The following is a 15,546-nucleotide window of genomic DNA, read 5'->3' on the forward strand; positions in this document are numbered from 1 at the left end:
CAGATTTTTTTCCAATGTGATTGGTCTGCAAATTTTAACTAGGTGTCCGTCATTCAGAAAAGATTTTGTAAGTTTATTTTACAAGCAATCCTAATGAATTCTTTTATCAATGTTAATAACTTGGCTATCGATTCAGCTTCTTCTAGTATTTTTCTTAGTTTTATTGCTCTTTATCAACTTTTCCTAGAATACAAACATGCCCTCTTAATCTATAAATAAAGCATTTTCTTCTTTTCAGGAAAGTACGCTTATTGAAAATCTTTGGATTTGTAAATATGTGTTCTACATTCATGTATTACTGTGTTATGTTGTCATAATTGGTATTACTGAATATATGTTCTCTTCTCATATTTAGTAATGACAATTATGCATATATTGTATTTCCTTTCTCTTCAATATCTATTATTTGATCTTTGTTTTATTTAGTCTTTTTTTGTTCTTGTGTCCCAAAATATAGAGTATAAATGTGTATGTAAATGTGTACACACTGCTTCTAATGTTGATTTGATTTCTATAATTGTTTTCTATCATTTTTTTCTGAGCTCTGTGATATCATTTCACATTTTTAGTATTACTAATTTTTTTCTTCATGTTTTCTTTAATTCATTTGAACTCAAGAAGATTCGAGTTAATTAGAAGCTGTGGATTCACGGTAACATTCTTCTATTGGTATTTTCTTTATAAGCATTTTCCTCTTACATTGTTCTTTTCCTACTCATTTAATTTTTTATCTATGTGTATGTCAGTTCTTTCTGATTTTTACTAATTTTAAATAGGGCATGTATACCTGGTTCAAATATTTGCTGAAATTAATTAAGGATGAGAGATGAAAGCTAAAGTGCTGAAAGTTTAGGACACACTTTCACCATCTCTGTTTTGTCATTTCCTAAAAGAAAGTCTCCTGTCATTATTTACCCTTCTCATGTCTGTTGAGCAGAAAGTCTTCAGACTTTTCACAGGAAAGCCCTATGTTCCACATGTCTATGATGTATTTAGCAGCTATTTATTTTTGTCTGGCTTGGATTAGCTACCACCAAGATGACTCTCTTCTTGTCCACTTTCTGCAAATATGACATTTCTATATGGTTTCTTATTCAGCCTTTCCTCACTCATCAGCCTTGTTTTAGAGCACCTGTATTCTGCTCACACCTTCTATGTAAGGTTTCATTGACCCTTTCAGAGCTGTGTCATCTACTTTGAGGGAGCTCTGCACAATTTAAAGTATCTATAGAAGTTTGCACTTGCTCTTGACACCTTCTGCCATTTTGGTCGCAATAATTTTTTAAAATTTCTATTTGGAGATTGTGATTTGGGGTGTGACTATCTCTGAGTCCCATTGAAGATACAGCTTTCATTTCTTATATTTGGTTGTTGTTTCAGTTGGCATTCAGAAGAAAATGGATAAAATTACAGAAGGGAAGAATGCTTACTTTACTGAAGTTGGATAAAACTGGTCAGTAAAAATATTTTTAATTGTTTATCTTTTAAAGTTTATTATTATTATGAAATGTTTTACATTTTTCTATGGGATCAGGTGGTATGATGCTTTGTGGTGAGTATGTAATTACTGCAGAATGTAAAATTTGGGACCCAAACAATATTGGTGCATGCCAAGAATTTGAAAATCAACATCCAAACAGCGGGAGAATTTGCTGAAAAACAAAATGTAAAGTTATTATATCACTTAGTTTTATTAGGAAATCATTCTGGTATTGGGCACCACTGAGGAGATTGCCATATGTGATATAAATACATTTATTAGTCAGGAATATTTTCAGGTACAAGTGATAGAAATTCAGTTGAAGCCGTCTTAAGTAGAAAGAGAATTTATTGATTCCTACGACTGGGTACTCTAGAATGGTATTTACTTCGTCTTGTGTTGCTGCAAAATCCTGGTTATTTTCAAGTCATTCATATGAAGAACACATATCACTCCTAGAAGAGAATTTCTTGCTCCCAATATCCACACATGAAAGATTCCTCTTTCCTATTGTCTATACTGTTTGACCCACCTTGGATCATATGTCCATGCAGGTGTATGAGAATGGGTGGTACAATCCGCCAGGAACAAAGCATGCAGTGTCACTGAAGTCTCTTCTGTTTTGTTTTGAAAGGTATTAGCGCAATGAACAAACCATAAGACTAATCTATTTCATTGATCTTTATTCTTTAGTTGCAGATTGAAAGACCAATGTCTCTGGGTATTTACCTTGGTAGCTCCAAGTTTTGTAGGGAATTCTAGGTTCAAAGATGCTGTCATTTTTGGTGGAAGTGAATGAACTAGGCCTCAGAGTTTCTGTAATCATCTTAAATTACAGGTAGAGACACGGAAGCAGGACAATTAAATGTAGAGGAACTGAGTCCTTTGTGGCATCATTTGACCGCTATCAAGTCTTGGCCAAAGAGACTCTTCCTCTGATTGTCTCCATATGTGAGATAATAGATTTTTTTTAGTTTTTTAAAGGCATTGTAGGGGCAGCCCGGGTGGCTTGTGGTTTAGTGCCGCCTTCAGCCCAGGGCCTGATCCTGGAGACCTGGGATGGAGCCCCACGTCAGGCTCCCTGCATGGAGCCTGCTTCTCCCTCTGCCTCTGTCTCTGCCTCTCTTCTGTCTGTGTCTCTCATGAATAAATAAATAAGATCTTTTTTAAAAAAAGGCATTGTAGATCAGGTATTCTGTTACTAATAATCAACAACATGGTAAGTAATAAAGCAGGACATTTTGGTCCTTAGCCTTCACTAATAGTGTAAAAATATCTTTTTCTGAAAATTAAATATCTACTAATCTGGACATGTCATATTCACTTTAGTGTTCTTCCTATAATGCCTACTATTCTATCTAACTAAGTGTTTCTAGAATCTGCCTCCTGTGTAGGATATCCACATTTCACTTTTGACTTGACTTGCTAACTTGGTTCATCCTTCAGAGTCCAATCCAGCTTCTTCATTATCTCTAAGATTGATCTCTTTCTTACTATTTAGTGATAATTTGGGCACTTGTATTTTCTCTCCTATTTGAGTCATTACTATTTATTAGCTCTCACATGACTCCAGCATAAATAAATGACCTACCTTCTAGTTTGCTCTTTCTAAGTGACTAAGCTTAATGTAGAGACATGGCATCAGTCCTTCTAATATGATTGGGTTTAACATGGAGCTGATCCTCAGCAAAAGTTTTATACATTGAAGAATAATGAGAAAGATGGGAAATTAATTGGTGGGAAATTAAAAAAAAACAAAGTTTTTTGATTTATTATTTCCATAATCTTGATCCCATTTGACCCATGTTCTAGTATATTAAACTATGGGTAAATTATTTTTGAAGTATTGCTTGAGTAAAACAGATAAGTCATAGAGAAATCATGGCCTTATACAATTTAGTAGTTAACTCCTAGGAAAATAATCTATTAATAATTCAGGAAATTAGTTGAAAAACTCACTTTGGCTGTCTGGTCATTAACATCTAATGCACTCAGCTTTTCTGTACCACAGTGTGCAACTTGGTGATTTTCCCAGGGCTAAAGTCCAAGTGAAGTTCATAGGCTTGTAGGCAAAAAGAAAGGAAACAGAAGTGCATAGGACAAATTAGAGTTGTTTCTTATTTATGTTGCCTAAATCTGAGTGAATGCCTTGTTAAAAATATCAGTCCTAATGTTCTTAAATATCATATATTGCATTTCTGCATTCTAATCAGTATTTCAATATATTTTGTATTGATATTTGAGTAAGAGATGATGAACTTTCTTCCTAATTATTGATTTGGCTATGACATTTCCAGATTTCTTTTTGCTATATCCTTATTTTCTGCAACTGTAAAGTTTGCGTGGATCCAGTGTAAAAATTGCATTACTCATTTAGCTCCGTAGCACATGTTCAGCTTGTTGCATCTGAACTCAATATGGTGCATATTTTTTCTGCTTTGCATGTGAATATAATTCAAGATGCTTGTTTTAATTTTAAATGCCTACATGATCTGGCTTCTAACTAGAGAATATTTAAGGTACGTTTCTGATTATCCATATTTATTATTTAGATGGGAGTTCAGAAAAATCACTGAACAGCCAGATTTTTTTCCTTTATAACTTTAGTACATTTATGTTGTTTCAATTGCTCTGAGGATACATACTTTAGTTTATCTCTTAAAAGGTAATCAAAGCTGTTCAACCAGTTGTGTGAAATTTGAAAAGCATCATTAAATTCATTAGTTGCTAAACAGCAAAGATGAGTTTATATTAAGAAAAAGACTTCTAAATGTGTGGATGCCTTCATTTTGAAAAACATACATAATAAAAATGACAAATTATGTGTTGAACACCATTCTAAAATATTTAGATGTATTTATGGACTTGAACCCCAAAAATAAGCACTCTAATTATTCTATTATGTTGGAAGGGAAACTGAAGCACAGTGAATAAATTACTCAAGGTCAAGCAGCTAATAAATGCCAGTGTTAGGATCTAAATCCAAGCAGTCTAGCTAGATTCAGAAGTTGTATATTTGATGGCAAAGAATACTGCCTTTCAGGTAGTTGGTAGGATGGATTGGGAAACAATGGGGCCAGGTGTGAGGGGAGGCAAAGAGAAAGGGTAGGTTTTAGGTCAAGCTCTACCCCTTCTGGAATTCAGGGCCTAATTGCAGCAAAGGATTTACTAAGACTTTATTTGTGTGTGTGTGTGTAAAAGATAGGATACAACTTTTGTACCCTTCAGGTTGGAGCTATCTAAGGATGAAAAGGCAGCATTTTCACTGAAAATGAAATACATGTTAGCTCATTACTTTCCATGCAACATGTCAAATGAAGTAGTCCAATCTCAGAAAGCTAAAAAAGGTGAAATCACAAATAATATATCACCCTTACATGCCAACCTCTTCAATGAGATATCTTTAATTTTGTTTTTTTTCTGAAGACTGAAAATAGAAAGTTCAAGTGAGCTAAACAGCTGCTGCTTACAGCCATACCTCTCAATTTCCACTCTTTTTTTTTCAATCCCTAAGTATGACTATCCAACATATTTTCATTAGTATCAGTATTTGCACTTTAAAAAATTTCATTCCAAAAAATAAAAAATAAAAAATAAAAAAATAAAAAATTTCATTCCTATTTTTGTATAATACTAAAATGTATAGTAAACACTCATTTTTTAAAATAATTTGAACACTCAAAATATACAAATCAAGATGGTAATGAACACAAAGCCACCATTTAATATTTTGAAGTGGAGCCATAAGAAAATAAATAAAAATCCAAATTTGGTATATAAAGGTAATATAGTTAATATTTACAATACATATTAGATAAATTATGTAAATGTCAAGCATCTTATGTATTCATACATACCAGCTACCTCAATATCTCTAATGCTGTTGTGAATAAAAAAACTGGGAGTTTTCTAATTTTTTTTTACTTGCTGTTATGTAACATATTTACACTATCATGTTATTTGCAATGAAAACTACTGTTAGTTTGTGGTCTAGGGGCATTGCATAATAATCAGGAAAATTAGACTTCTATGTCATTTATACTGAAATGGCTGCTGAGTGATTTATTTTCCTTTCTCTTTTTTTTTAAATTTTATTTATTTATTTATGATAGTCACAGAGAGAGAGAGAGAGAGAGAGGCAGAGACATAGGCAGAGGGAGAAGCAGGCTCCATGTACCGGGAGCCCGATGTGGGATTTGATCCCGGCTCTCCAGGATTGCACCCTGGGCCAAAGGCAGGCACCAAACCACTGCACCACCCAGGGATCCCTATTTTCCTTTCTCCGACTTCTGCTTAATCATCTTCAAAATGAGAAGAATATCTAGTCATTGATATAAAATACCATCCAATTATTATACATTTTAAATTAAAGAGTCCAGGGTTATTTTAAGTACTGGAATGAACAAATAGTAATTTTATAAGTTGTTGATGTATTATAGAAATAATACAGAAATCACCTCAAGTTTTCCACTTTACAAGTTAAATTTCTAAATCAGAGGATTCAATAAAGAGTAATGAAAATATTTCAATGAAAGTAAAACCATTTCAATTACTACAACCATACTCTATATGTTTTTTTTTCCTTCATGAACACATTACTATTTCTCAAATCAAACCCTGGATGAGAAAGAATCTATTACACCTCAATGTAAGGCTCTGATAAATGCTTCTTAAATCTGCATGACTTACTTAGTTTTTTTTTTTTTAATTTTTTTTAAATTTATTTATAGTCACAGAGAGAGAGAGAGAGAGAGAGAGAGAGAGAGAGAGAGAGAGGCAGAGACACAGGCAGAGGGAGAAGCAGGCTCCATGCACCGGGAGCCTGATGTGGGATTCGATCCCGGGTCTCCAGGATCACGCCCTGGGCCAAAGGCAGGCGCCAAACCGCTGCGCCACCCAGGGATCCCGACTTACTTAGTTTTTTGTGTGACATGTGCACACGCATACATCTACAATCATTTAAAAACAATGTTTAAAAGCACAATGCAATTTTCCCAGATTGGAATGGAAACATCTAGGTATTTAGTTAACAAATCCATTTCCCTCTCCTTTTTTTTTTTTTTAACCCTTCCTTACTTTCCCGTCTTGATTTTTTTATCACTCAGCTTTTTGTTTTTAAGCTCATATTATTACACTAGGCACTACTCCTCATGCTGGCAAGAACAACGTCTTTGCCTTTATGAAGCTTACATAATGTTGGAAATGGAGAAGCAAGAAAAAAATAAAGCAGAGGAATAAACAATAAAATTAGTTATTGTTAATATTTTAAAGCATTATTGAATTTAGTGATATAAGAGTGATATAAGAGTTTAACAGAGAGTGACTAGGTGGCATCTTTATGTTGGGTGATGAGGGAAGTCTTCTCTGATGATATGATAAAGACGTTATGAGGCAGTTGTGGCAAGAGGGGAAGAGGATCAGGAAAAACAAATGATGCCAAATTTCTCAGGTGGAATAGAAGGTAACTGAGGTTGGGGCAAAGTGGATCAGCAGAGAATTAATAGGGCAATTTTATAATTCTATTTCGTAATTCCGATTACTAAAAGGTAAACATAAATATCTGCTAGTATGGACCATAAACCTTCTCTCTCAGCTATATTGGGAAGAGTATGCACTTAGAAATCACAAAATCAAGCTTTTGAATCTTGGCCTGGCACCTTGTAGCTGGGTGATAGCATCTCAGCCTGTTTTAAATTTGGACAATGTAATTTAATTTCCAGAATTGCTGTAAAGGTCCTGACCTAATATATGACACACAGTAGTTGCTCACACTGTAGCTATTAACTTTCTAATATTTTAAGCTGTGTTGCTTGACAAAGCTATGACCTCATCCATTCATACATGTAGCTTCTCATTCCCTCACTAGATAGTCATCCACTGGTTGACAACTGCAAAAAAAGGCACAGAGGTAGTTGTCATTCCTTGCTTTAGCAGGCTAGGGGATGACAAAGCTTAGGGCAGAGGGATGATCATGAACAAGGTACCTCTGCTAATCTATCATAAGGAGGATTTGGGACTCTGCCAACATAAGGATCCAAGACAAAAACTGGAGTTCTCCAAAGCTGCTGGAGATTTTTTTCCTCACCAAAAATATATATGTTTTGTTTGTTGAAGAATAATGTGGGTGTTATTCCTGGATTACTGTAGAACATGCTTCAAAGTTACTGAAGCACATTGGGCACTAAATAGTTCTCCTTCTGGCTCTATGTTCTCCCACCAAAAATTTGGTCTAGGGAAGAGGATTTAGAAGCAGATAAATGGAAATATGGGTTACTGTTAAGAATGATGCTGAGTAAGATGTGCATTTGGAGGGAGCTATGACAAGAGGGAAGGAAGCAAGGAGGAAGTTCACAGAGGATATTACTGTTAATATAACAATTTCACCTGTCTCCTGACGGGTTTCCATTGTAAGGTTTGCATACATATTTTACCTCTCAGCCAAGTTTTATTTTTAGAATGACAAAAAAAAAAAAAAAACCCAGAAAAGTATTGGGTAAATAATGTTAAGTATTGGAATAGCTTCTCGTGAAGTCTCCCAGTGGCCTTCGCCTATACAACTTACCTGTGCTTTTTTTCAGGTGAAATTTGTGACTCGAGTATGGTATTTTGCCTTTTCATTTTCTCTCTACTGCTTCTTCTTTCCAATGTTACTGAAATAAAAATGATTCTGCTCATGTAGCTGGACATGCTTTGAATATAGGACAGGCTTTGTTACATTTTTCTTCCTGTAGACAAGAATCTATTTGAGCTTGAATCAAGGGTCACAGAATAAAACTAATCAAGAAAATAGAGAAACACATGTTTCTATACTCTGGCGGTAGAAACTGAATTCCCTCTGGCTTTGTGCCCATCTTGCAAATCCATCCCTTCTCCCTGGGTACCTTTGTGGGCTCTATCTCCTCATGACTCTCTCTGCTCACAGTACTAAGGGCCAGGTGTATTTATCCTTCCTCTATTCTAACAGCCACCTCTATATCGATGTACTCTAATATGGTATCTCTGGACAAAAATTTGCTCCTGGTATTAAGACTCATATATCCAAACTTTCTTGACTTCTCCATTTAACCTTTGCCAATGGCTCAAAGTGTAATAATTTGCTCACTCAAACCTATTTTGTATTCCCACCTCACCCAACAGTACTACTTGTATCATTGATTCTTCATTCTCCATGAACTTTCAGTCTCTCAATTATCAAGTCCTGTCAATACTGTCTTCTTAATTTCCTATAGATCTGTCCTCTACTTGCCATCTGCATTGTAACCATTGCCTCATTTCAGACAACTGGAAAGCTCACCTGAAATACCGTATATTCATAAATGGTCTCCTTTCTTCCATTCTTGTCCTCCTTGCCAATCAATTATATACACAGCTACCATGTGATCCTTGCCATTTACCCACTTAAAATCCTCAAAAGATTCATCACTGTGTTCAGTTAAAACCCACACTTTGTCGGCATGGTATGCAAGCCCCCTCCAGTTGTGGGTCTTAGTAAGCGGTTGCCAATCTTCCTGCTGATTTTTGTCTCTCCCTTTTTGCTCCCTACTCATGTAGGTACCCAGCCTGAGCTGGAATTACACGATACTTTTGTACTTGCTAGATTTTGCCATTGCTTTTTTTTTTTTTTTAAATTTGGTTGTTTATTTTTAAGTAATCTCTCACCTAACCTGGGGCTTGAACTCATGCCCCTCTCCCCCGCCCTCCCATCAAGAGTCACATGCTCTTCTGATGGAGACAGCCAGGTGCTCCTGTCATTTCTTTCCTATGTTAATTGTTTGTACCTGTATATTTGCCACTGCTTCTGCTTCCCCCTTACACACTCACTCATTTTTTTCATTCTTCAGTATTATAGATGTCAGCTCCTCCAGGGAGCCTTCCCTGATTTTCCAAAGTCAGAATTAGATGTCTCTATGTGCTCCTTAGTAACAGAGGAGGAAGTGCTAATTACTAGAGTGACCTATCACATTCTTATGTGGCCATTGGATGGTCTGTCCTCCCACATGTACTCTTTCTCTTCTTATCCTTTAGACCGTGAGAAGTTCAAATCATAGTAACTACTTAATAAATATTTATTAAAAAATAAGTGAACAAATGTCTTCTTCACATTGAAATGTTGTTATATAGTTAAATGATGCTATCAGAATAGATGTGGAGGGCAGCACGGGTGGCTCAGCAGTTTAGTTCTGCCTTCAGCCTAGGGTGTGATCCTGGAGACCCGGGATCGAGTCCCACGTCATGCTCCCTGCATGAAGCTTGCTTCTCCCTCTGCCTGTGTCTGTGCCTCTCTCTCTCTCTGTGTCTCTCATGAATAAATAAATAAAATCTTAAAAAAAAAAAAGGATAGATGTGGAATATGCTGCCTTTTTCTGCCTCCACAGATGAAGCATCTATGAAGTGGGTAGCCTAACATATAGAAAGTTACTTTTTTCTTTTTCAAATTCATTTTCAAATAGCTTTTACAGGGTAGGTAGACATAATCACTGATAGTTTGAAATTTTGTCATAAAATGGTATTTGTTATACGCACATACTTTTTTCAGTTATAGGTAAAAAAAAAACCCCTCATATTCTATGATTTTAACTATGTTCATTATTCACAAGATAATTATCAAAAAATCTTTTTTTGTTAATAAAATAATTCTTCACTCATGGAATGAATCTTTTTTATTTAAATATTAGTATAATCAATCAAAGTACTAGAAATAAAAAATTTAAAAATATAATTTTTTCCTATTAAAAAAGGGAAGAAACTAGAAGATAGTCTCAAAAGTGTTCTTTAGAAGAAAATCTAAAGAATCAGTCTTCTTCCTAATCCTTATTCTTGATACTTTCTACTCCATCGGCATAATAAATTAGAAGATTTTTGGTGAGTACTCTTATGTTAGTGTGGGACCAAACTAGTCTATTGCTCTGATTTACACGAGATGTTGATTAAGGGGCTTAAGAACACCATTGAGTAAGTGCAAAATTGTGATGTACAGAACCACATTTAAAATTGTTTCTAAAAATTGAATGTCACATTACGGTAGAATGAAAGCTTTCATACATACAGAGAAAAAAAGAGTCTATGACATGGGATATTAAAGGAGCACAGTGAAAAAAGGAAACCAAGATAAAAAGAGTGAGAAAGGAAAATATATTTTAACAGCAGGAAATGATATGACATGACATGAAAAAAAAAGAATAATAGTGTAGAAAGATGGGTGGGAGAACTAAAAGTCAGAATTAATGACAAAAATTAAAAAGTCTGCTTAAAGAAAAATGAAAAGAAAATATAAAGGAGAGCAAAAGGATCTTTCAACTATGAATTTTAGTGCTCAAATATTGTTTTATTTCAAGAATGTCAGGATAGTATTTTTATATTGCATTATTTTCAGAATTTTCTTACATTTAAAGTGTAAGATTCTTCACTTTGACAATGTGAAGGCACACAGAACATCAGTGTATCATTAATGCAGTGGTCTCCAACTGGTTTGGCTTAATGCATCAGGATACTTTGTGCCATTTGTATCCTTAACAGCTGGGCTATGACACTGCTAGCTGATTAGGTTTTTACTATTTCTTTAAATTTTTTTTTCTTTTTAATGCATTTACTTCCTCTTAAAATGTTACCTGGACACTTGGGGGCCAGATAATTAAGACTGTAGCAATAAAATAAGGGTGTATAGCTTTTTTAAAAGTAAAATGTTGTTGCTTTATTCTCTAACCTCCAGCTTCTCAGGAATCTAACGCTCAATAGCTAATTATTTTCTTTCTTAGTGCCTTTTTTTGGAGTCTGTTACTGATCTTAACTACTTAATTTTATGCCAGATGCATGAAGGCAGAATATTATAATAAAAATAAAAATATTTACCTGGAATATTAAAAAATTAAACTTCATAGACTTATCCTAATGGCAGATGATAAGCTCCAAAATATAAACCAGGTATTTTCTGCCCATACCCCCTCCCCCCATTAACAATGTAGTGACATAACTCATTTGGCAAAGTGGTTGCTAAAGTTCATACCAAAGAAAAATAAACAGATAGATAATGCTGGAGCTATAGCAAATGTGAGACAAATATTCATTTTCTAGGTTTAAAGCCTTTAATGCATCTCAACACAGGTTGGCTGAGATTTTGTGATTTTGAAGGTACTGTGTTAGAAAGATGGGCAACAGGCAGGGAAGCATACCAGAATATAATAAATGCTAAAAGCAAAGTATCACAAAGGTATGAAGCGTTCAAAGGAAGAAAGGCATCATCATCAGCTGGAAGAATCAGGAAATCTAATAAAGGATAAGCCATTTGAGATAGGTTGGATTTGGAAGATTGAGACATAGGGTACGACTACTTAATTTCCACTGTGATTCTTCAAGTTTAGGTACTCATCCTACTTTACATGATATTATCCTTTTGCTGATTTCTTCTTGCCTTTCCAACTTTGTGTCTAAGCCCTCCACTATGTAACCTCACCAAAATCTAATCCGTGTCTCCTGAATAAACCCAACATTTTTTTTTTTTTCCAAGTCACTTTGCTCCTACTCTTAACTATACTCTCTGCTCGCTTCCCTGCTTTCTCCCTTTACCTGAAACACGTTGCAAACGAATATAGAAGGTCTGGTTCACTGTCAACTTCCTCCCTGACCCCTCCTTGAATACCTCTGTTACCTCCCAGGGATTTCCAAATCTTCTTATTTGCTGTTTAATTACTGTGTCTCGATTTAGGGGATCACTTCCACTCTAAGCAAAGTGTGAGATTCCCGAGGGCATGGGGGACACGGGGTGGGGTGGGGTAGGGGGTAAAGTCTGTGTCTCCAGGCCCAGGGCCTCGCAGGTGGTTAAGGACCCAGTGCCTGCGGTTCACCCCGAGGAAATCAGAGCTTGGCAGAAGACAGGATGCGCGCACAGAACTAGGGCTTGTGCAGTGAGGTTCCCATAAGCAGCAGCTGATCCTGAAAAACCAACTGTGGACTCCGGGGTTCACTGCCTCCTCCGGCTGGGGGGCCACTAAGAGGGGATTCCAAGGGCTGAGGCCGTGCAGCCCGGGAGCCCGCAGCGCTACACGAAGCAGCAACAGCAGTTGATTGACGCCGCTGGTGCACGGTCCTCCCCGCCCTCCGGGGTGCTTTCCCAGCCATCCCCTACGTGTTTCTTTCCAGCCCCTTCATTCTCTTTCCAGAATCCGGGAAAACACCTTCCTTCCTATCAGACCGTGGCGGAAAATACCCGGGGGTTTTCCTGAGGCTGCGAGCGGGGATTCCCTCTCCACGACCGCGCACTTCCCACCCCGCTGCCCAGGCGGAGGGCGAGCGCCGCGGAGGCGCGCGGGGCCCGGGGGCGCCCGACCCCGACCGCACGCGGCCCCGGCCTGGGGGAAGGGGCTGGAGCGCGGGAACCCGCCGACCAGGCTCGCCCCCATTGGTTGGCGCCTCCGTGGCGTCACGTGTTATGCTAATGAGGGGGAGTCTCATTGGCTCGGCCCCCGGCGGCCGCTGCGAAGGCTCCGGGGGACCCAGCCCGCGCCCGCTCGCGCCCGCGCGGACCCGCGGCCGGGGCTGCCCCGGAGGAGGCGCCTCCACCCGCCGTGCAGAAAGCGCCTCCCAGCGCGCCGCGCCCCCTCCCCTCTTTCGAGGTGCCGCGCGTGTCCGGCTTTTTTTTTTTTTTTCTTTTTCTTTTTTTTTCTCTCCCGCGAAGTAACTTTTGCATTCCCGCCTCCCCCGAGTCCTGGGGACCAGAGGCGGTGCCGAGCCTGGGGGCGGTTCCTTGGCAGCGTAGATTCTTGTCAGAGCCAGACTTTTGCTCCTGGGCTCGGTTTGCATCATCCCCATCACACCCTCTGGAGAGAGGAGCCAGCCCCCTTCAGCCTCAGCTTCCGGCTCCGAGCCGCCCCCTCCCCCGCCCAGGCCCCCTCCCCTGCCCCGTCCCCCCAGGGGGCCCCCGCTTCTTGTTAGTCCCCCCCACCCCCACCGCCCCACTCTGCAGAATTTCCTTCCTCTCGCCCTCCTCCATCCGTCGTTTCTATGTTTCCCACTCTTTGAGGAAGGATGGTTGATTTGGAGAGCGAAGTGCCCCCTCTGCCTCCCAGGTACCGATTTCGGGACCTGCTGCTGGGGGACCAAGGATGGCAGAACGACGACAGGTGAGTGGTGCGGGGCAGGCTTGCTCCGGCAGTCCGGCTGGCGCAGATGCCGCTCCCGGGGGGACAGAGGAGAATAAAAAGGGAGCCAGGGACTGGGGGAGGGAGTGAAGGGACTCTTGGATGTGTCTCTCCATTTTGACTGTATAGAGCAACTGCCACAGACGAGGAGCTCTTCCTCTTCACTTTCTTATCCTTGCAACGCATTCATTGCATTTATTTGCTACTCTTTTGTCTGTCTACGCTTCTCTAGGGTGTGTATAAGGCTGCTGCGAGGGGTGCCGCACATGCAAATGGCACGCAGTGTCGGTGCCATATAATTTTCATTTTTTTCCCCCTTTAGGGGTTGCTCCTCAAATTTGCAGACGTATCCAAGTTGGTAGAAAAAGCACATCAGAAACTTAAAATCTCCTGCACCTGTTTACTTACTGCTTGTCAGTGTCGTCTTGTGAAGGTGTCCACCTGCTACTGGGAATTTTATGCTCTTTAAACAGTTGATAGTTGAGTTGATAGACAATTGGTTTAAATATGTTAACAGGTAGTTAGGCAAAATGACGTTGTCGCCGGAAAATACTCACTTTGAGCAGGTAACTGTGATTTGTAGTGGTGTCTGTGTAGCATGACCCAACGTTTTTGTGATTAATATATTTTTGACCTAACTAGTATACATGTCACAAGATTAGAACTAAGTTTCAGAACTAGAGTATTTATTACCAGCAAGATATTGCTCCTGTGTTTTATCTGTAGCACGACTGCTTTGCCTAGTCGAAGTTCTGAAATTCCTCCGGCTCTCTGATTCATTACTTAAAAGGCACATTTTAGGTTTCATTGAATTTAGTATTTTCTGGAATAGTCATTTCATGTATCACATGCCATATATTTTTGTCTTTAAATAACCTATGTATACTAACTAGGCTCAACTCAATTGAGATATTTCCTTGAAGTTCAGTTTGGTATTAATGTTCTATTTTAATTACATAAAAGATCCATTATTGGTCCTATTCAAAATCTCCTCCCCATTTGGCACTGGCCAATACTCTCCTTCTCTTCCTCACCGTTTTAGCTCCCAAGACCACCTCCTGTCCCTACACACAGGGGCTTTTATGTTGGGTGTCAATTTTGGACTTCCTCTTTGGTCTCATATTAGTAATTTAAAGGGATATGGATGTTTCTCAGAGGGTAATATCTCAATGCAACTTCTTTTTAAAGGCAAAACACATGTATTTGTTGAAAATTAAAAGAACAAATGCCAGTTCACCAGTATCCTGGGAAAGTAAGCTGTTTTGGGTGACTGAAGATAAGGAAATGAATATTTAAACAAATTGCCATGCTAGTTGACATTTAAATAAACCATATTAAGCCTAGTTAAGTGGGTTATCAAATGCACCATTGTGTTCATAGTGATTGAATCTATATTTGTTACTTCAGGACCTTCGGATCATCGTGTAGAATAGGAGTCCTCACTGTAGAAAGTGAGAAATGGATTGAATTCATAGAGGATATATTTTGGGCTTTGTGGTGATAATATTTGTTTTTTAATATTGTATGCAAGATATTCATTGTTCATGAGGTTCCCCTCATTTTTCTAAGGACGTTGACAGATATATTTCAGTAACAAGGAATTTTGGTTAGTTGAATACTACCCAAGTAAGTCACTGCTATATTAAAAAACATTTTATACATTCAGTTAAAATATCTGTTATAACGAAAGTTTATGCTAGCCCAAGTTTAATGTAAAATCTAGGCCATATTTACTATTAAAATGAGGTATTAAACATTAAAAAATTGTTCATCCTTTTGACTTTGTGACTTCATGAAAACTTAATATTTCATTTTGGCTCCATTTGTTGGTCCATCTTTGAAGACAAGATCCTTGGATGAATAGTGAGTCAGCCTTCAATCCTGTGCTTATTTCCTCACTAGCTGAGTCACCTTGGGCAAGTCATTCAACCA

The 15,546-nt window shown here is 38.1% G+C and overlaps 1 protein-coding gene across 9 annotated transcripts in view; it reads left to right on the forward strand.

The window, feature by feature from the left end:
* Positions 1-12,992: 12,992 nt before the first annotated feature.
* KCNT2 (potassium sodium-activated channel subfamily T member 2) overlaps positions 12,993-15,546 on the forward strand; it is a 375,554-nt gene continuing 373,000 nt past the window's right edge. For 4 of the 9 annotated variants that reach the window (XM_035711074.2, XM_035711073.2, XM_035711075.2 and 1 more), the window contains exon 1: positions 12,997-13,596. In XM_035711074.2, the coding sequence (XP_035566967.1) occupies positions 13,502-13,596 (95 nt within the window). In that variant the 5' untranslated portion in view covers positions 12,997-13,501. Of the gene's footprint in view, positions 13,597-15,546 lie in introns of all 9 variants that reach the window. The other 5 variants (XM_049106879.1, XM_049106880.1, XM_025421037.3 and 2 more) reach the window with 5 other exon arrangements.

Source organism: Canis lupus, chromosome 38 (assembly GCF_003254725.2).
Source record: "Canis lupus dingo isolate Sandy chromosome 38, ASM325472v2, whole genome shotgun sequence".
Classification (NCBI taxonomy): Eukaryota; Metazoa; Chordata; class Mammalia; order Carnivora; family Canidae; genus Canis; species Canis lupus.